Source organism: Falco biarmicus, chromosome 11 (assembly GCF_023638135.1).
Source record: "Falco biarmicus isolate bFalBia1 chromosome 11, bFalBia1.pri, whole genome shotgun sequence".
Taxonomy (NCBI): Eukaryota; Metazoa; Chordata; class Aves; order Falconiformes; family Falconidae; genus Falco; species Falco biarmicus.
Window position 1 is genome coordinate 10,093,180 of NC_079298.1, and position 20,739 is coordinate 10,113,918.

Sequence of the window (20,739 nt, forward strand, 5' to 3'; positions counted from 1 at the left end):
TCCTCCTCTTATGCTGTTCCAACATACACCAACAATTCCAGCTCTGCACAACCACTCAATGCTAAATTGTAACATTATACTGCCATAGTCTTCCTTCTTGTACAATACACGCCATCACAGATGATAAATCATCTAATTCGCCGCCCAAGATAATTTTGTACAAATGTTTCTATAAATGGGTGCAACTCCTCTATTAGAATTAATTTGGTTTGCAATTTTTAACACTACTGATGACCGTGCCTGTGAAAAGACAGCATCGGAACACCAATGTAACATATCACCTAAGTCACGATGAGAGCATAATGAAAGCTCTGTTTCCCTGTCCAGCAAAACACATCCAATGTGTATCCACAAGGGCAAGCTTCACACAGAAATGCAGCAGACTATTCCAAGAAAATTTTCTGACTCTTCAACCGGGGGACTTCAACGTCTTGAATAAGTAACACTGCAGGGCTGCATCCGCTGCACGGAGGCTGCAGGTGGGCATCCTGGAGAGTGACTTTACCAGGGACCTAGGGCACCGTCATCACAGGCTGCTGTGCCACCTCCCTCAACTGGGGACGCTGGAATGAAGCACAGGATGACAAGAGGCATGGGGACAAGGGTACAATGCGCACACGTGGCAGTTAACAGAGGAGGCCCAAGGAGCCTACTCTCTTAAACTGAGGTTGCTGCAGGCCACAAAGACATCCAAAATTGTGCTTTCAAAACCTGCCATCCTCAACAGCTTTTGGAAGATTATGGGAGCATGATACTGGGTTAAGCTCATGTTTCTGTCCTCTGGTGTCATTTTGTGCTCACAGCCTAATCAAAGGAGTATCCAGGTCAAAAGGTTTTAAATTAATCCTTGAAAAAAAAATAATAAAAATCCACTAGATCCACTGAAACATTTTCTCTGGGCCTGTAAGACAACACAAGGTAGTACCAAGTACTGCAGCACACTTTGGATCCCTTCAAGTAAAGGGATAAAATATTTTATTAGTCTCCCTGCCATATCAACATATTAAACATGCTTTTGTGAGTTTAATATAAATACCAAGACCTTGCGCTTACTTCTTATGCTTTTAGCTTATTAAGTTACCAAGTAGCACACATCTTTTTTAGAAGAGTGCAGTGTACTGCGTCCATGCTACTACTTTTTAGAAACTTAGGGAGAAAAGATGTTAGTCTGTACTGTGCAGAATCCCAAAGTTTAATAAACTGGCAAATTATTTCCTGCAACTGTTAAGAACAGAATTAGGAGACAAGGATTAAGAAAAAGGGCACATCTGTTCTGCAAAATAAAGTCTTTGAGACGAACTACTAGAAGAGAAACTGGAAAAAACAGTGAACTTGTATGGAAAAACAGCAGAAGGCATATTGCCAACAGATGGTGAAGAAGTCATACTCAGAAAAGGAAAACAAGCTTGAAAGCATAGTCAGTTTTGAGGACTTGAGAAAAAAACAAACCCAAAGCTAACTCTTTCCTAGTCACAGATTCACTGGTTAAAAAAGGAGTTGCATGTGTTTAGCACTTAGAAAAACAGTTGTAATTTCTGGGTTCTAAAATGGAGGCATCCAAAATTAGCATCTGTCTATGAAAACGTTGGTCCATTCTTGAAATCACTTCCTTTTCTCCTGCCACACCAACACACTCCTTTTTTTGGTGTATTTTAATTATTCCCCATGTTAGCCGTTAACCTTTATGCACCGGAAAAATGTCTGATGCTTTAACGGACCACTTTCGCATTTACTCGGATACCTGTTTAAAAAGGTGCTTCCCCTCTGAGGCCTTTCTGCTGTAGCTGGTAACACGTACTGTCATGGAAGCAAAGAGAAAGGACAGGTACACGCAGAGCTTCTGGATGGAAATCAACTCCCCTTTACCCCACGTGCCCATACCACCAATCCAATTTGCAATCTCACTTTCGGAAGCAGGTATTTCAGTCTGTTCAATAGCACTCACTGATACAATGAATGACATGCAATACTGAAATGATTATTGGGGGCTTATTTTGCCGTTAGAAATCAATAGCTAAATAAAAATTATAGCTTAACAAGATTCCCTATGAATGCCCATGGCACAATCCCGTTGGAACACAAAGTAGTATTTTAAATGTCAAAAGAATACAGAAGTTACTTACAAGAGACAGTCATTTTCTACAACTGTGTATCTTTACCCAACAAGCTTCCTTCTCCTAGTTTGCACACCTTGCAAGATCTGTTCGGGAAGTGGACACATCATTGCTGCAAACCCAAGACAAGCACATACACCAGATCCTATTCTCTCCTAAAATATGTCTATTTTATGGCCGAAGTTTCAGTAATTCGATTTCAAATTGTTCATCTCCTGTTTTCTTGTGCACACTGCTAGTTGCCACAAACCAGTTCTCAAACCCTTTTTATCCTCTTCCTTGCTTTCCTTTCTAACATCTATATATTATACACACTCTGATTCTGGTTAATACACTGCAAAAGAAGTAATTATCACAAAAAAGGACAAAACTCCTAAAATCCCGTTTGTAACGGTGAATCCAGGCTGCCACTTGACAGTTAAAATGAGAGAGTGACCTATTGCTAGCACAACAGCAATAACAGTGCATAAGGAATTGTTTGCATTTGGAATTTGGCTTGTGCATCTTGTAAGCTCCAAACAATATAAAAACATAAATCCCCTTGACCTCAAAGTACATGAAACGCTGCATAATAGCATAGGCAAGGCCTTAAAAAAAAAAAATAAATAAAAATCACAAACCCTCACGGTTCAAAACCTGTGGAAAGCGTAGCTTTGAATTTTGACTGTATGAGACACAAAGCGCTACCTTAAGGTGAAGCTTTAGGAATTGCTAGGATCAGCAGAGGGGGTCTCGGGACAACCGGCGATGTTCAAGACAGCCAAGTGCCTGTGGGCACATCACCGGACGCTACATAGCTCTACGCAAGCGAGAGAAGTTTTGCTACGAATATGCTTACTCGACAATAGACACCTGTAGGTTCTTCCATTTTACTGTCTACTGTGCTCTCAGCCAACCACTCACATATATGAACAAGAAGTTATTCATCAAGGAAAAAATAAATAAATAAAACCCTTGACGGAGTACTTATCTACACTGAAATCCGCACGAGAAGGCCTGCATGAGGCATGTACTTGATTTGTGCCTTCTACAAGAGCTAATAGGTTGTTTTCAAAGGGGCAAAAAAAGGAACAAAAAAAAAAAAAAAACCCCACACAACTGCACAAGTCTCCCTAGAATCACAGATGTAAATGCAATAAATAGCACAAACAGTCAAACTTCATATGTTGATTTGACAAAAATATGATGCATTTCCACACCGGATGGATAACGCAGGCTTGATTTAGAACACCACCTCCTTTAAAAAGCTTAATCTGCCACCAAGCACTTTCTACACACTGGGCTTCAGCAGACATAGTTCAGAAGCCAAAAAAAAAAAAAATCTCCCACATGACAAAATTTATTCTAAGGTCAAGCTTTTGCACCCAAACAGAACAAAGTGGCACACAGTGCCAAGTGACACCAGGGCAAGCTCACCACACCCGTGGGGGCTGCTGCGGACCGGGCGCCCTCTGACACTATCAGGGCTGTCATTCCTGAACTTGTTAAAGCACTGCCAGATTACATGTCTGCCCAGTTAAATACTTCCTGCAATTTTGTTAATTATACGTCAAGGTCCGCAACTACAGAACGACTCCCATCCTAGAAAACAGCGAGCTCTCCAGCCACCCTCCAGAATTCGTGCCTCAGCTGCCATTTCTGTGGATTTCTCTGGAACACGTCCTATTCTCTCAGATAGGCAAACACTCGCAAAACTTGAGCAAAACGTGCAGTTATACCACCGGAATATTTCTTTATCTTCTCTTCATTTTTTAGCGCTGCACAACCGTGCACTGCAGAGGGCTTGCTCAGGGCAACACACATTTCTGTGTGCGGGGATGGAGACCACAGGGAGCAGCCAAGTGCCAGCCCAAGTTCAGCGCCCCCCCCCGCCCCGGCCACCCCCCGGGCAGCGGGGCGTTCGGACCGGCGCCACCACCCCTCCGCGCCCTCCGGAAAGCGATACAAGTAAATACCCAGCTTTTTTTTTTTTTTTTTTTTTTTTTCTTTCCCCTCTCCGATTCATCATCCAGATGGGAACTAACAGATTCTCTCTCCGAGACTGAAAAAAGCCCGGACAATGGGAAGCAGCTCCCCGCTGGCGCCCCGCACGCCCGCGGGAAACAGGACCCGCTGCGCCGGGAGTTACTTACTGGGGATCAGCTGCTGCTAAAAATACGGCAGCGAAGCCCGGGCGGCGGCGGTCCCCGTCCCGGAGCGACACGGCGGCCGCGCCGCGCCAGACGGTGATGTCACCGCGGGCAGGCAACAAAGCGCCTGCCCCCCCCACCCACCCCCCCTCCGGGACCCCGCGGCCGCCCCCCGCCCGGCAACCGGGCCGCCGCCACCCGCCGCTCCCCGCCGGCACCTCGCCTCCCGCCCGCCGGGAGGCCCCAGCCGTGAGACCGGGAGGGACAAAGCGGCTGCCCCCCGGTACGGCTGAGCGGAAAGGGAGAGGTTCGGGCGGCCGCCCAGCGCCGGCGGGGCAGGGGGTGTCGGCGGCGGCCCCCGGCCCGGCCCTCGGGACGAGCGGCCTGGCAGCTGCCCGCGCCCCTCACCCCCGCGCCGGGCCCCGCCGCCCGCCCCGCTCCGCCGCGGCGCTCCCGCCCCCTCCCCTACCTGATATGGCGGCGGCGGCTCCTGATCCGGCTCAGCCCCGTCCCCGTAGCTGGCTCTGTCCGACTGGGACTCGTGCAGCAGCGAGATGTCATCCGAGGTGGGGGACTTGAGGCAGTTGCCCATCTTCCCCGCAGGGAGCGGGGCTCCCCCTCCGCCGCCTCCTCCTCAGGGCCGGGCCGCCAGCCCCCGCCGGCGGCGGTTCCGCGCCCTCAGCCTCCCCGCCGCAGCGCGCAGCCCGCAGCCGCCCCGCCGGGGAGGCTCATGCCAGCCCCGGCCCTAAGCGGCTTAGCAGCAGCCCGGCCGCCTCCCGCTCCGCTCCGCGGCCGCCCCGACCCCGGAGCCGGGGGGGCGGCAGGACTGGCCTCCCACCCCCCGGGGGGGCGGCGGCGTGGGGCAGCGAGTCCGGTGGGGTCCGCCCGCCCCGCGGCAGCCCGGCGCGGTTCTGCTTCCTGGTCACCAGCTCCCTGCGCACTGGGCTTTGTCGCAAAGGCCGCCCTGGCTCCTCCTCTCACCCCTCCCCGCCGGGCCAGGTTCGCAGACGCAGGGCCCCGCTCCGCCGCGCCCGGCCCCGGCCCCACGGCGGGGGGAGCCCTGGCCGCCCCCGGCGGGACGAGGCGGACCGGGGCGGGGGGTGAGGGGCAGCGTGCGCGCCCGCGGAGCGCCGGGCTCCCCCCGGCCCCGAAATGGTGGGTGCCGCTTCGCCCCGCCCCCGGCCGCGCTCGGCGTTTGTTTGTGTTCCGGCATGGCGGCGCGGCCGGGCCGCGGGGCGGGCAGCGGGCGGCAGGACCCCCACCCGGCCGGGCTGGCGGCGCCTTGCGCGGGGCCGGGGACCCCTCCGGCGTGCGGCCGCCCCCGGCTGCTTCGCGGGGAGGGCAGGGGGCCGCGCCGGCGCTGGGGGGCACGGCTCGCCGCTGCCGGGGCTGGGCTGGAGCAAAAAAAGCCCCGTGCGCTCCTTCGGGCACTTGGATGTTTCTGAAGGTGCCGGCCGGGGTGCCTAGGTGATAAGCAGACACTCAGATAATCCCTCTGTTTAGCTCTTTTCTTCATGCAAAAATTATTAATGCTTGTGTATAAACACAGGTAAGTGTAGATAAATGCAAATTGTAAGAGGCTGCACTCGTCTCTCGCCCCTTGGCGTGCCGGCACAGACCCGCACGGAGCAGAATGACCCTTTATTTTTCCTTTACAGGCTGGCCCTTTAACTGTTTTTACCAGTTTTGTCATCTGGGACGGTTCCTCAAAATCCCTGGCTTTCAGATTCAGGCCACGGGTAATATTTGCAAACCCGTTTTTGTTACAGTATGCTTTAAAAGTGAAGCAAAGTTGGCGCAGGTGCAGGCGGCTAGGTTTGCTAGAGCACGGCCTGGCGACTTGTTCTCGCCTAGTTCCCTACAGCTTCGTGTCGGTCCTGCTTTGCACCAGAGCTTCCATCTGAGGTCAAAGTATCTACAAACCAGTTGCTCCCAGTGACCTGTTTGGCTCTACGCCCGTTACTGGAGCATTTGAGAGGTCCTGTGGTGGACCTCAGTCTATGAACCTGTGAACACGCTTTTTGCTGATGATCTGTATGAGTTCTTTCTGGAAGATTGCGTTTTGTTACTGTTTAGGAGTTTTGGTTTGCTGCTTATCCATGGATAACCTAAACAGCCGCAGTGTAGGATGTGTCGCAATAGAAAAGTTATTACTGGCATTTATGGTGTTCAGACACAGTTCTAGCCTTTTCTAAGAAACAGAATAAAAATGGTGCAGGAATTGTGAGCATTGCTCATGATGGAGAGGCTTTGCAGTGGAGTACTGTAAATAATAATGACTGTTGTACGTGACTTGGTCGTTTGGGCGTTTATCCGATGAGTGTGTTGACTTGCTTTAACAGAATGAGGCAAGCAGTCATGGGAGAGGATCCAGCGAACCACCGCCTCGCCCAGTCTTGATTTCAAGGTTAAGGCAATGTCAGAGCTGTCTGCTGTGAGAGCCTGGTGGTGAGACTCCAGCTCAGTTACTGGTATTTTTAGTTGTGCAGCGGCAACATGGGGAACAAGATTATCGGCAACTGGAAAGACTTTTTTATTCAGCTGTTGTTTCATGTTTTATTCTCTCTGTGGAGCTTTGCCCTGTGTCATTGGCGTAGCTCAGTGCAGAGCACGGGCACGTGCCACGCTGCGCCTTGCAGCGCCGATCCTGTGCGGTGGGGAGGGAGGTCCTGTGGGAGCATGCGCTGCCTCCCTGCTGGCACGTGCCAAGATTTCCTTTCTTTGGAAACCGGTGTGCAAACGTGGGTATCCAGTCTCATCCTGATAGGCGGTCAGGACACAGCTAGGATATACTCCGTGGTGCCACAATATGGGTGTTGCATTCATTTACCTTGAGGCAGATCTCCAAAAGGAGTAACTGCTAAGCCCGGTTAAAACTTTCACATTAGTAGGTACAGGCTCTGTACCTCAGGCTCCAGATCTGGGCTCTGCTTAAAACATGGAAACTTGTCAAATGGCAGAAGAGATCTGCTTTTCATGGTGGGCTCCTGGAGTCCATCCACAGAGAGGATGCAGCAGTTCACGTTTGGCTCTGCAATGTGGCAGGCTCCGCACCTGTGAGAGCGCTGAACGAGCAAGAGCTGTTACCAGTTGTTACTGCGTTCTTCAAAGCAGGGATGGTTTAAGCCACTTGTTTTCTAGGCCATTCACTCCTGTTAGGGCAGGTAGGTTGTTAATAATGGCTTTTCAGCACCAGCTCCAAAGTTGTACAATGGTCCATGGGATGGAGAATGGAAATATTTGTGTGTTCACAAATACTGTCTTTCAATATCCCTGTGCATGCTGTGGTGCAACTGTGAGGCCGCTCATTTTGCTACCACATTATTTGCAGCCTGGGGACAAGAAGGCGCTGGAAAGCTCTTCAGGGTAGAGGTTGGTTGTCCTTATTGCTCAGTAACCATTTGATGGGAGCCTTTTGTCCAGAGAAGGCATGAGCTGTTTTCACCATTTCTTAGTATTAAGTTGCAGAAAACTGAACAGACCTGGCAGGCTGGCAGGCTTCACTGTACCTGCTTTTTGTAGATGGTATTTTTAAGTACAGAGGCTGCTTGGAAGGATCTGCTGTTGTGGAAATAGACACGCGGTGAGCCTTGCACATGCAGAACAGTAGAGGTGACTAGAGGACCAAGTAAGAGTATCGACCCAAACAGAACAGGCCCCTGTCTATGAGCTGCTCATACTGTAAGAGATCCTTGTTCCGTACAGATTTGGAGGCTTACAAGTAGGTTTTATATGGTCTCCTTTTTTTTTTTTTTTTTTTTCCCTGAGAGGATATGATTTGAAAGTACAGTTTCTGTGTTCCAGCAGAACCATAGGACAGTTTAACCAATTACTTCATTCCTCTCTGGTTTTACTTCCCCCTCTTGGTTTCGGGAATAAGTAATTATCAGGCTGGGTTTTCTAGAGAGCGCCTTAAAATGATCCTATAGATGGAAGAAAGAGCCACGTAGTCGTTTAGGGCTGCACAGATGCTACCGGTAGAAAAGATGAATGCAAATACAAAAATTTGTATTGCATTAATGTCAAGACAGAACTGGCAACCTAAATCAATTAAACTTTTTCTTACCTGTAAACATTTAACCAACTGGCTATGATCTCTTACCAGAATGAAAACGGGATAGTCTGAAATTTGCCAGCGTACAGGATTCACCTTCTGGTAAGTCCTGATACGACAATGTCATAGGCAGATCTGTTCTAACCACTTTTTGGCAGCTAGCGTCTTCTAAGTGAAATGTATTTTTGAAAACAAAATGGAAATGAATGAAAAATGTTTTTAAAGGATGCAAACGATTGAATGTTTATGTTTTGTTTTGGAGGGGTTTGATATGAGGGGAGACAAGTTATGTGATGCTGTATTCTTAAGGCTCATACCAGCTAGCCAGAGATGATAAGCAATAGCTCTTACTGAAAAATCCCTTTCTTTTTGAGTTAAAAAATTTTAAACCTGCTGAAGATGTGAAAAGTCTTTCTTGCTGATAGTTTCTCTGGAAAATTGACATCGTAAATTGCCTAGTTTGTAGGTAAAAGACTCTTCCGTGGCTTAATTTTACATGATCCATCGTCATGTTACTGTTGGACAACATTTTGGGTATGTTTACTGTGATATGCTCAGCCGAAGTTTTTGAAAGACCTTTTCTGTCCTCAGCTTGGAAAAGTTTTTTCACTTTCTTTTCTTCCATCAGGCTTGTTTTTCCAGCACTTATCATCTCTTATTATGTCTTATCTTTCTTTGGGTAAGATTGTTTCCTCAATTTATATGCAGAAGCCCAGTCAACTTCTGAGCGCAATCTCTCCATGCCGTGGTACCCATAGGTTCAGAGATAGCGCTGTTTGCTCAGGTAATGTTGGTGAATAAGGCACATTAGAATTTTAAAACCTTCTTCTGGGAAAAAAGGCCTTGTATGCCTCTGGAGAATGGAAGTAAATTACATTCTTCTATAATGTACGTGAATCTGCTTATGGGAATGACTGAGTTAATTTATCTGGTTATAAAGAAAATACCATCTTCTAAAATGCACATGATTATTTTTAGTTTTGTTAATTTTAGCTGAACCATAGACATTTCTCAGTATATCTTACAATTGTGTATTGTTTTCTGAGAGAGAGTGAATGAATGCAGCACTAGAAAGCAATTATGGAACTAATACATTTGCCTGAAATGCACTTTGTGATGCAGCATTTTGCTCATGTTTCTAAAAATTACTTAAACTTCTGCTTAAATTATCCTGCTATCACAGATACCACTTATATCAATTTATCCCAAAGATACCATCTATGTAAGGATACGTTTTCCATTATTAGCATAAATCAGTTGCTTTCCGTAATAACTGTCTTCCCCAGATCTGATATGTTTTATCACCAAGGAGTGCAGTGCCTATGTGCTTCATGCACTGGGGCACCTACACCATATGCCACAAAGAAAAAGAACATGTATTTTGGCATTAAAAAAACCAGACAACAAAGCAGACATCATACAACAGTAACCTCTTCAAACAAACCCCCTGTCACCCAGCTTCGTGGTGAATTTTGTGTAGGAGTCAGTTTTCCTTTTTCTCAGCATACCACATATTACTACAGTTTCAACTTCAGGAATGATCAGAGACCTAGAAAACATGATCTAAGAGGAAAAACTGAAAGAATTGGGGTTGTTCAGTCTAAAGAAAAGGCAAGTACTGAGAAGAGTGGTAATCTTCAAAAATGTAAAAAGTTTCTCTGCAGAGGGAAGAAATATCTTTTGCTTCATTTTCAGTGGGTCTGGGGCAAGAGGTGATGGACTTGCGGTAAGAGGTTTAAGGTAGACATTAGGAAATTATTTCAAACTGCAAAAGTAATTTAGCACTGGAAATGACTACCTGGCAATCTGGCTTGCTGTAGGCTTTGAAAGGCAGATTAGGTCAAATGTCTCAGGAATGGTTTTAGTTGCAGTAGCTTCTATACAGACAATCCCAAAAGGTTCCAGAGTGGTTTATATTGTTTCGTTTCTCTCGGGTGATTTACCACAGATGCATTACTGCTGTGATATTTTAATTCCCACTCTTCTTTATATCCTTAGAAAATGCCAGTAGGAAAATGTGGCAGCAGGTAAAAAATTGGGTCAGTAGAATGGGCGGTGAAGTTCCCAAGAGCAGAATCTTAAGGGATCACAGTTACTGCAGGGTAACTGATGGGTTTGAGCAGCAGTGTGACTTCACGACACGTCCCTCAGACAGGCTTTGGGAGCCTCAACTACTGGGCTGGTACTCAACAAGTAATGGGTATTCCATATACAGAAATCTACATTTTAATGAATCTTTTAAATTTTAATTTTATTTTAATAAATTTTAATTAAAATTTAAATTTTAATTGAAGTGTTGGTCTTTCTTCACTTTTTGCTGTGTGTAAATGCTTTCTGAATTGCAGGGAGTGAGCTCTATCCAGGGTTCACCAGTGGCCAGTTTGTTAGTCGTCAGGTACTGTCACGGCGGGTTCAGGGATATTCCTCCCAAGACGTGGGGAAAAGAGACATACTTGGAGTAGCAGGTCCAGAAGCCAAAATTACCTCAACTAGTGAGTGGTATGAAGGTGAACATGATATTGTTTCATCTGAATTTCACTTTTACCTTGGAGACTATTAGTTCCTCGCAAAGCTTTCAGTTCAACAGTAAAGTAGTATCCAAAATGTGTGTTCCTCTTTGAAACCAAATTGGGGTGTTTATCATTTCTCCAAGTTGAATGTGCGTTCTGCTGCACGGAAACATTTCTTCCTCACCTCCTCCTAAGTCTTCCAGTTTTTCTGGTTTCCACTATTTTTCCTGTAGCTTGAAATCTTTGGGTTAATCCTGTAGGTAGCTATAGGTCTTCTGCAATAACAGAGTGATCAAATGAAGCATGGAAAGATTCATGTGAAATCTGTGGACTGTGACCCTCTGACATAGAACTCTGTCCCAGTCCAAGATCACCTATGTCTTTGTCGTTCCATGATAGAAAACTGTTGAAACTTTCTGGATACTGAATGATGTCTGTAGGTACTCTGTTCTAATCCCTTGCAATTTCAAAATTTTCCCTAATATCTAAGACTGTTACAAGTCAAACTCTTTATTACATGTCCTGTCTGCGTTGTTGCAGCGATTTTAGGTGTCTGAAGGCTTTGTTTCAGTCCATCCTTACAGATCACAATTTGTAGATCTCCCATACATTTCACTGTCCTTCAGACTCTTCCTTTGGTCCACTTTTTCAGTAAGTGTGGCATCCAAAGGACGGAGTACTCCAGTTACGACCTCAGTGTTGAGTAAAGAGAATGTTATTTAGTAGGTGAAAAATGCCATGTATCAAACTTGGTGCCCTTGCTTTTTCGTAACACAATGTCATTGACTTCAGTTTGTAGCGTGCCATCACTCCGTATCCTTCTCCGTGTCATTCCTGCCCAATCTGATTTTCTTACTTTGTGCTTCTGCAGACGGTGATTCTGAAGGATGCTGGTTTGCGCTTCCAGTTGAAACTCTGGTGTGTGACAGCTTAGCTAGCTGAGCTGCAGAAGGCAAGTTACTGGAGACCAAACAGAAGGAATGCGAGGAGGAACCACTGAAGATTTTGTACAAAAAGTATTAGGTGATAGTGAGTGAATGCCTCTGGTGCTGGGGAGGAGTTAGTCTTTTGGAAATTAACATCTGTCCAGAAATGTTCCCTCATCTTAGGATTCAGGTTTACTTTTTGAATAGTCCCTGTGTGTACATCCTCCTCTTGGAGGGAGAGCAGGCTGGAAATTTGGACCGGTATTTGCTTTTGCGTGCTCAAAACACTTCTATTGTCTGATGGAATACTGCGCTTCCTACAAAAAAATTTAGAAAAAACTAGATCATGCAGAAAACAGGAATTATCATAAGTTAAGTCTTCCTGATTTCTCTAGTACTAAAAGAAGGTAGTTGTACAATCCCAGTTAGTTTGTCCTGGGTTTGGTTGTGTGGGGATACCTAGATGACTTGAAAATCTTGGTTATTTAAGCTTAGTTTCGTGACAAAGGAGGAGGGAGGCCTTTTTTTTAGAAGAACAAATCACGTACCGTTTAAACAAACACTTCCCACACACTGCAACAAGATGGCTAAAGGTGCTGTAAGTCTACCCCTACATTTTTGAAAACAAACAAAAAAGTTTCAAAATGTTTGTGTCTAAGAATAAATTAATTTTTGTTTATTTTGAAGTGCACGGGTACAGTTAGCTTTTGTTAACAACAAACTTCCCTCTTTCAGTTAAGTTTACAGAAAGTACAGACTCTGCGGAGCCACTTTCTCAAACTTTTTTGGGGGGGTGTTATCACCTTAACAGGAACATCCTAACAGTGGACTTGCAGACTGCTTTAGAAATTCATGTACTAGGCTATACTACCTTAGGAAATGTCTCAAAACAACATACACATACATTTGGTGTTCTGAGCTGCGTACCTTTCCAGAAAAGCTCCTGCAGAAATAGTGACCTTACAGAATTTCTGCAAGACGCAGGATGGTTGTGATGGTGCGTTATAGTCATCCTGTGAGTCCTCTGGCTCGTAAGCTGTGCACCAGCACAGTGCAAGGGTTAAGGACAAGATAAAATCACTTGCTGCTGTTTTGGTTTCCTGAGGGATTATTGTTCTTACACGAGAAATGGGAGTGGGGTTCCTTTTGTGAGGCCTGTTCCCGTGCTGGCATTTGAAAATATAGGCTAAAAGTCTTCCTGTCACCTGTGATGCCATTCATAGCTCTTACATCAAAATCTTAAATTTGGATACAAAGATTTTTGTTGTAGAAGCCCCATCTTGTGGACAACCAATCAATGACTCCTTCAACACAACTGAGATTTGAAATGCGTAGAAAATCTGACGATATTTTTGTAGTCTCTGCAATAAACTGGGGAGTCTTCATATTGCTGTGCAACATGGAAACTTCACGTGTAGCAGTCAGTGTATGCTTTTTGAAGACTATTCCCACAGGTAAGAAACAGTGAATTACCGAGAGGTGATAAACAGGGATGGAAACAAGGATGTTGTCCCCAGAACTCTGTTTTAAGTCTAAATGAGCTAAACCACTTACCAAGCTGAATCCTGCCTTGAATTCCCAGACGATTTCCTGTAATGTTTGTATAGTATAAATGAGTCTTTGGGTGGAAGAAACATATAAAGGCAGAAGGAAATTCTCTGAAAAAAATTAAGACAGAAAGAATAGCAAAGTATGCATGAAAACCGAATCTGGAAACTTTGGGAGTATCCTTAAGGAGATGCCTGGTTCCAGCACAAACTGATGGAAAAGGTCAAGCAGCTCCAGACTCAATGAGACAATGTACTCGGTAGGAAGGGTGGTAGGAAGGTAAAACGAGCCTGTGGTAAAAGCTATTTTCAGATTTCAGTATAAAACTTGGTAAAGTATTTCATATATTCTATTATACAGAATAATATATACATAGAATATCTTTTTGTCACTCTGAAGAAATTGGGTTACGGTATGACAGTTCTCTGTTTCTTCTATCAGAAGAAATTAGGAAACTATTTGATAGTTTTCCATTTAATAATAAAGGCTTTAATAAAGTCCCCAGAAAGGGTGGCGACATCTAGGGAGAGCTTGGCAGAAGTGCCACCGTGCTGGAACACCTGCAGCTCCTTTTGTTACTACTTAAGTTGGCATTTGACAGTTGCAATCCATGTAAAAAGAATAATGTCTTGAGCAACGTAACCTCTTGAGAAACAAATATAATGAATATGAGAATATTATCTTTATTTTATGGTTTGGGACTGATCCCAGTAGGCGTTTTGAGTGGTGACAGGAGAAAAGTGCTGCCGTTCATGAATTTGCAAGTTAGAACTGTGTGAATTTTAAGCAGGAGACAGGTGTGTATTTAAATCCAGTCTACTATTCAAAAGACATCCTACATCTCAGAATGAAACTGTAACCGCTTTTCTTCTGTGAAGGTAGTGTACCCAGGGAAAGTTTGGTGTTGGTGCGGCTTGCTTGGAAGGGATGAGAGGAGTAAAAAGAAATATGGCATGTGAATAGGATGCCATACCAGCCCCTTTGCTGGGAGGGGAACAGAGAGTGATACTTCTACAGGTGCGTGTCTGGCTAAGCATGGTGATTAAAAAAGAGACAAAAGTTCATGATCTGGTCATCACAAAGCCAGGATTTCCTAGTCCTTATCAAAAGGAGTCTGGATGAAATTTTCACTTTAAAGACATACCAGGTACAATTGTTTTTTAATAATACTTACAATTACCTGTAAAAGTGATTGTACATCTGCCACTTTACGGTTTAGTTTAAAATAACTGTTTACTTCTTATTGATAAAGACTTACATTTTTCATCCTTCAGTATTCTGGGAATTTTATAAACACAACTCATTCATAACATAAATAGATCTAAAAAAGTCACTGTTCTTAAATTAACAGATAAAATTATAAATGCACATTACCAGCACATTATTAAAAACTTCACAGAAATGCCTGTGGATGCTTAGGAGTTCCTGGCTCACTCCTTTTGCTCCTCATAGCAATCCAACGCCTCCTTTGAAATAGAATTCTATGTTTTTGCTGACGGGCATCTTTGAGGAATTGTCCGAGCCAGATCAAAACCTTTGAGGAAAACACGTATTCTCAACTTTTACCTCATTCCCCTCCTTAAAGAAGGGAATACTAAAACTGCAGCAATATGCAAGACTAAATTTTTTACCTGAGAGCAAGTTCTGCTGGAACCAGCATGTGCAATAAGAACAAAAATCTTTCTTAGTGTGAAATGAAGCCATGAAAGGAGCTTTTTGGCTCCTTTCTGTGGAAGGTGGCTCTTCCTCAAGAGACAGGGAACAGCAGATGGTAGCTCACCCTGCAAGGGAAGAGCACATGAAGTGGGAACTGCTATTTAGAATTCCCTGCGCTTAAATAATGAAGCATGAACGATTCAATCAGAGGAGTGCGGACAGGTATTAGTGCAGTGTGAAATCTGGAGAAGCTATAGCCTGGGAAAGGAAAATGAATATGTAAAGCTTGTAATAAAAGGGAATTGGAAAGCAAGAATTTATTCCAGGGGTGTCCAGGGAGTAATGATTGCTGAGAATCCCTGCTCCACCAAGTGAATTCATTGTAGTACAGAGAATGCACAACCCCTGGTATAAAGCAGGCTATTTCTTTATTCTGAGCAGGCAGCTTTGGAAAAAGCCGTTGTTGCTAAAAGCAGAAGTCTCTGGAGGAGTGTAAGACAAGGGCAAGCATGCAGTGATAGTTTTTATATTAGATTGTATTAGAAATTACAGTTGCCTTTATATGCCCATATGAGAAGGAAGGGAACTGATGACATCAAGGCACTGAGGAGTAATCCGTTGTACATTCCCCTGCTAATACGTATGATAAAATGTTCAGATGCAGTGTATCATAACCAGAGAGTTAATCGCTAAAAGTTGCAGAGTAATGCGAATCTCTTGTACTGATTGATTTTATCAAGAAAATGCTGCAGGACTGGAAACTCAAAGTGTGAGTGTAAATTTGCAGCAATCCACTGTCGGAAGAGTTGTCTAGGTGGATAAAATTGATTTGAAAGGGAATGAAGAGGTGTGACTTGTGAATTGCTAATTTTTAAAGATAAAAATTAGTACGCATGTAGGTCATGTTAAAAAAGAAAGTAATCTTCATCCTTATCTCTTTATTATACACATTTTTGTAAATGTTTTTGTTGGTTCCCTCTAGCCTTTCTACTGTTTTAAATCTTTGCATATTAGATTTTTATTGATAGAAAAATGTTAAGAAATGTAATAATACTGATAGAGCAAGTGATTTAGCATTAAAAAGATTTTCAATGGCCATTTGAAAACAAGGCTTGATGTGTTATGTTACTACAAAGTTAAATATATGGAGTTGAACTCTGAGCATTTGTGTTCATAATATAGGAAAGTGTTCTCTTAAAAGCGTGTCTCCATAATGACATTCGAATTCCAACTTTACTATGTAATTTCAGCATAGTACTTTATGTTTGATTTTCAGCAGTGTCGGTTTTTGCAACTAGGTGACTTACACTTCAGGCGGATCCTCCTTTTTAATCAAAAGCAGGAAAGCTTTTGCTCTACCTCTTCATAAACTCACCAGAGCCAACCCTTCATACCAAAGTTCATGTTTTATTGACCGGAGAGTGTTTTGTCTTGGCAGTTAACTTCTGCGAGGATGCGGTGCTGTAGAAACCATTCAAAAACAACATAGATGTTACTGTAGTTCTTTACCAGAATAGTTATTTGAAGTGTGTAGTTTGTAACTTGTATTTTCATGTCTGTGTTACCAGCCTGTTCCACTACTCTGCACCTGTCCTGTCGCTGCCTTCTGCCCCTTCCCCTTCCAGCCCTGTCCCTCTCTCCGGAGCTGTGGTGGTGCCACGTTGCTGTCACCCTGCTGCCACTGGCATTGGTCACACCAGAGGATGCACCACCCCAGAGACCGACCCTGGTCCCTGTGCGTAGACGGATCAGCGAGGTCAGGAGAAGGAAAGGCCCCTGCCATCTCCAAAGACAACCTGAAACTCTTCCGAGCCTTGTCCAAAAGTTCAGTAATTCTACAGTTCCTTACGGTGAGACGCTTTTTTCTGGTATTCATGCCGTGAACATTTTTAAGTGGCATCAGCCATTAATTACTATCGCAACTTTTAATTCTGTGTTTCTGTTTCACATTTTCCCCAGTTCCGTCAGAACCAAAAGTTAATGCCCGCTGGCTGATTCCCAGTGCATGCCTCCACAGAACAACTGCTGCTTGTAACTGGTGGGGAGATCAAGGCTTGAGCTGACAAAAGACATCTGTATCTTGGAAAACAAATTAATGTTTATGTTTTAATTTATAAGTTCCTGGCTCTTTTATGATTCCTGTTATTCAAGTAATGTCTCTTTGGATCCCTAGCGTAGATGGAGAGTCAAAATGGAAAAGGCCCATGAGAGAATTATCACAATACAACATCTGGTCTGCATTGGAAAAAGCTGAGAAAGATATTCAACATCTCTGAGACCGAGGGGCAGCTATGAGGCACTTTGAAAGTCAGTCTGTGAAAAATAGTGCAGGTTGTGGCCACCTGGGCCAACCTAGTGTTGTTTTGGGAAGAGCTACTCTGCTTCCTAGCATCGAAATTTTGCCCTCATTTCAGCACGGATACGTGAGAGCTGGGAGTGGTATGGAAGGTGTTTGCTTTTCATAATAATGATCTGAATCCCAGCACAGTGCTAATTATATTGTGGGGTTTTGCCAGTCTCAGAGTTTTATTTTGAGCATGTTAGCTGAAGAGTCAAAAGGTGCTTTTTTTGGCATAGCTTTATAGGAAAAAGGATGGAAAAGACTTTGTGTATTTTGGGGAGAATATTTCTCATCCTGCTTTAAACTATTCCAGAAGGTAAAAGGACATTAGCTAGACTGTGTATTGGCTCACGTACTGGTATGTCACTAACTGCAAGGAGTTTTGCTGTGCCTAATTGTTCCTGTCTTCTGCAGTCACAGACTGTGAGAAATGCAAAGAAATCACGGACTGACCCAGACAGTAAGGGTGCCACTGGATTCAGAGGGAGCAAACTCCTTCCACCACATGCAACTTTGGTCCTTTAAGTCATCGTAGCTCATGCAGAACAGAAACAATTTGACATGTATAACAAGAAACACTGCAAATATTTTGCCAAACAAAGACATATACTGCAGATGGAAGAACTGATGAAAATTGTTTATAGATGGGGAACTAAACATGGATTTTTCAAGAACAAGGTTGCTCTCTTCCTTGCCAAGACAAACAAATCTGATAGAACATCTTATTGCTTTAGGCTGCCTGAGGACCCACTGGAAAGTCTATGGACCTTTCTCCACAGAAAATTTGTGTGTTGTCAATACATAAGTGTATTGTCCACAGTTGCACTGTGGCAGCTGCAGAGGAAGTGAAAAGTTCTCGGGAATACATGAGGGAGAACTGGATTTTTGGCTCCTGAAACAGTATGGAGTGCTTTTGGAAACTGTGGGAGTTCCTGAGCTGGGTGTTACTGCTACAAAAGGTTATCTGTGAGTTAAACACAATGGTAATCCATCTGCTATCTTTAGATCTCAACTCTAACAACATGATGAAATTGAGAATTCCTGTTCTTTAGAATTGCAGTTTTCCAGGATGCCTGCATTCCTATGAAGGTACCTGGATTTGCATTGTTAGAAGTTTTCAGTGTTACCTTTAGACATCTGTGCACAGATGTTTTTACAGGGCAGCATACAGTCATCCCAAACAACTGGTTTTAATGGGCCAGTTATTTAGGAAAAGAATGTAACAAGAGCATAAATACAATCCCTGATACTGACATAAAACATGCATTAGCAGAGTAATACAGTTTGTATTTCCCTGATATATAGCAGGCCCTGGAAATATAAAACTAATCATGTCCTTAGAATTCTCTTATAGCTGTAAACATACATATTGGAAAAGAGGGTCAGCAGCATCCTGGGCTGCATTAGGAAGAGCATTGCCAGAAGGTCAAAGGAGGAAGTTTTCCTCCTTTGCTCAGCACTGGTGAGGCTTCAGTGACAGTACTGTGCCCAGTTCTGGGCTCTCCACAGCTAGAAGAACACGGACATACTGGAGCGAGTGTAGGAGATGGCCGTGAAGATGATTAGGAGACTGGAGCATCTGTCGTAAAGACCTCTATCCAAAAAGGTTGTGGAGTTGGCATCCTTGAAGCTGCTCAAAACCAGACTGGGCAAGCTGCTGAGCACCCTGCTCTGGATGATTCTGCTTTGAGCTGGGGTTTGGACTGGGTGATGTCCAGAGGTGCTTCTGACCTCGGTCATGCTGTGAATACTTGGAGCAGTTTGCTTATGCCTTGTCAGCATTTTAGCTGGAGCTTGTCTCTAGAAATCCTGAAGAAAGCAAAGGCTGTGACCCTGGAAATACACCCAGGTGCCTGAGGCCCAGGAAAGGCATAATGGGAGCTGCTAAGTGTTGTGAATGTCTCAGCAGAGTGACATTTGACTTAAAAATACAAACGCAGAGGTGACTTGAGTCTTACTATCAATGACACTGCATACTCACAATGATCTCTTGCTTCAGCTGGACTGCAGGTGGTTACAACCTCTCTCTAGCTGAACGCCTATTTTAATCTTGCTCCAGAAAATCTTACCATATCCTTTACTCTAGAAATGACTATTTGGTGCTTTATGGTGCAGAATTTGTTTGTTGGTTTGTTGCATGCTTTCTTTCCTTACTAGTGCTGATATTAACAAACTGCAATGTATTTTGTCATATTCCTTCAGTAACAGGCACATGCTGTGTCTCAAGGAGTTGAGTATATCATAATTTGAGCAAGGTGAAATCAAAATATATAATTACATTGCATATTCTAAGGCATTTATCTTGTAACTATTCCTACAGCACCTTCAGAATAGAACAAAGATAAAATTTAAATCTGGCTTTCATATTTTAATAGACAAGGTTTATATGGGAAGTCAAAGATAATGTATTTTTTTAGATCAGCTGAATAGTGATAGGAAGATTTACCTGTGCTGCTTCATCATGAAAATGCCAAGAACCTAACTTGTAGTGTTGAGAATTCCCAGATCCTCCTTCTTTTGAAAACTCTTTGTCTTTCATATTGCCTCTAAGAAAAAGGGAAGTACTCTGCAAAACAAGAAATTGAGGAACGTTGCACGAGGAATTAGGAAATAAATAGATTATAAAGCATTTGATTTGATATTTTGCACTTCAGCAAATGAAACGCTAAGTAAATAACCTGTTTCTTTACCATCAGTATACGGAGTCTCATTGGGTCTGGCAGACCAAGACATAAATGTATAAGTAACACCTGTGATAATTATTAGAAGACAGCAGATTTTTGCTATGGATGAACCCATCCCGAAACCACAAAAATCAAGTCTTCCGACATAAATAACATGTGAAGGTCAAATACGCTTACTCATGAGCTGCAATCTTCTGCTGCCACTTTTCCCTGACTTAACGCTTTTGCAGCCTGTCTCCTCTGACTGCTGTAGTCTCTGTGGGGTGGGGGTTTTTTGGTGGGGAGCACTTTACTTTAAATGGACACCTCTAGCAGCAGTTCCTACTTCTACTGTTTTCCTTTTATAAGTTTATAGCCTATTATATCCATCCAAGCCTGGCATAGCTCCAAGTCACCCATTTCTTAGTAATACAGGAAATTAATGTCTAATAAGCATAGAGGCTTATGCAACCTTCGCTTACTGGAAAAAGTATTAAATAACTTACTAATATTACCTTGCCTTTTGATAGCTAGGGAGTAGTGCGCTTTGTTTCTCTGTAGACCAAACAGGTTCTGCGTTTGGACCAGAGAGGGCTGCATTTATCCATCCCTTTCTGCAGACTTTCTGCCTGTCACCTCAATATTCTTTCCTTGTTGAACAACCCCCTGAAACTTTCACGTTGAGGGTTTATTGCCCTTCTCCCTGGGGTAGGAACCCCCTTTATCCCCCAGCAGAAGGGCTGGGCACCCCACAGTCTTACCGTGGGGTTGCCGGCTCCTCTCTCCCCCATTCCCTCC

General features: G+C 44.1%; 1 protein-coding gene across 1 annotated transcript in view; it reads right to left on the bottom strand.

Annotated features, from left to right (window-relative positions):
- RNF11 (ring finger protein 11) overlaps positions 1-5,180 on the bottom strand; it is a 33,767-nt gene extending 28,587 nt beyond the window's left edge. Inside the window, exon 1 of the mRNA XM_056356722.1 lies at positions 4,713-5,180. Within this exon, the coding sequence (XP_056212697.1) occupies positions 4,713-4,835 (123 nt within the window). The 5' untranslated portion in view covers positions 4,836-5,180. The remainder of the gene's footprint in view (positions 1-4,712) is intronic.
- Between the last annotated feature and the right edge of the window lie 15,559 nt (positions 5,181-20,739).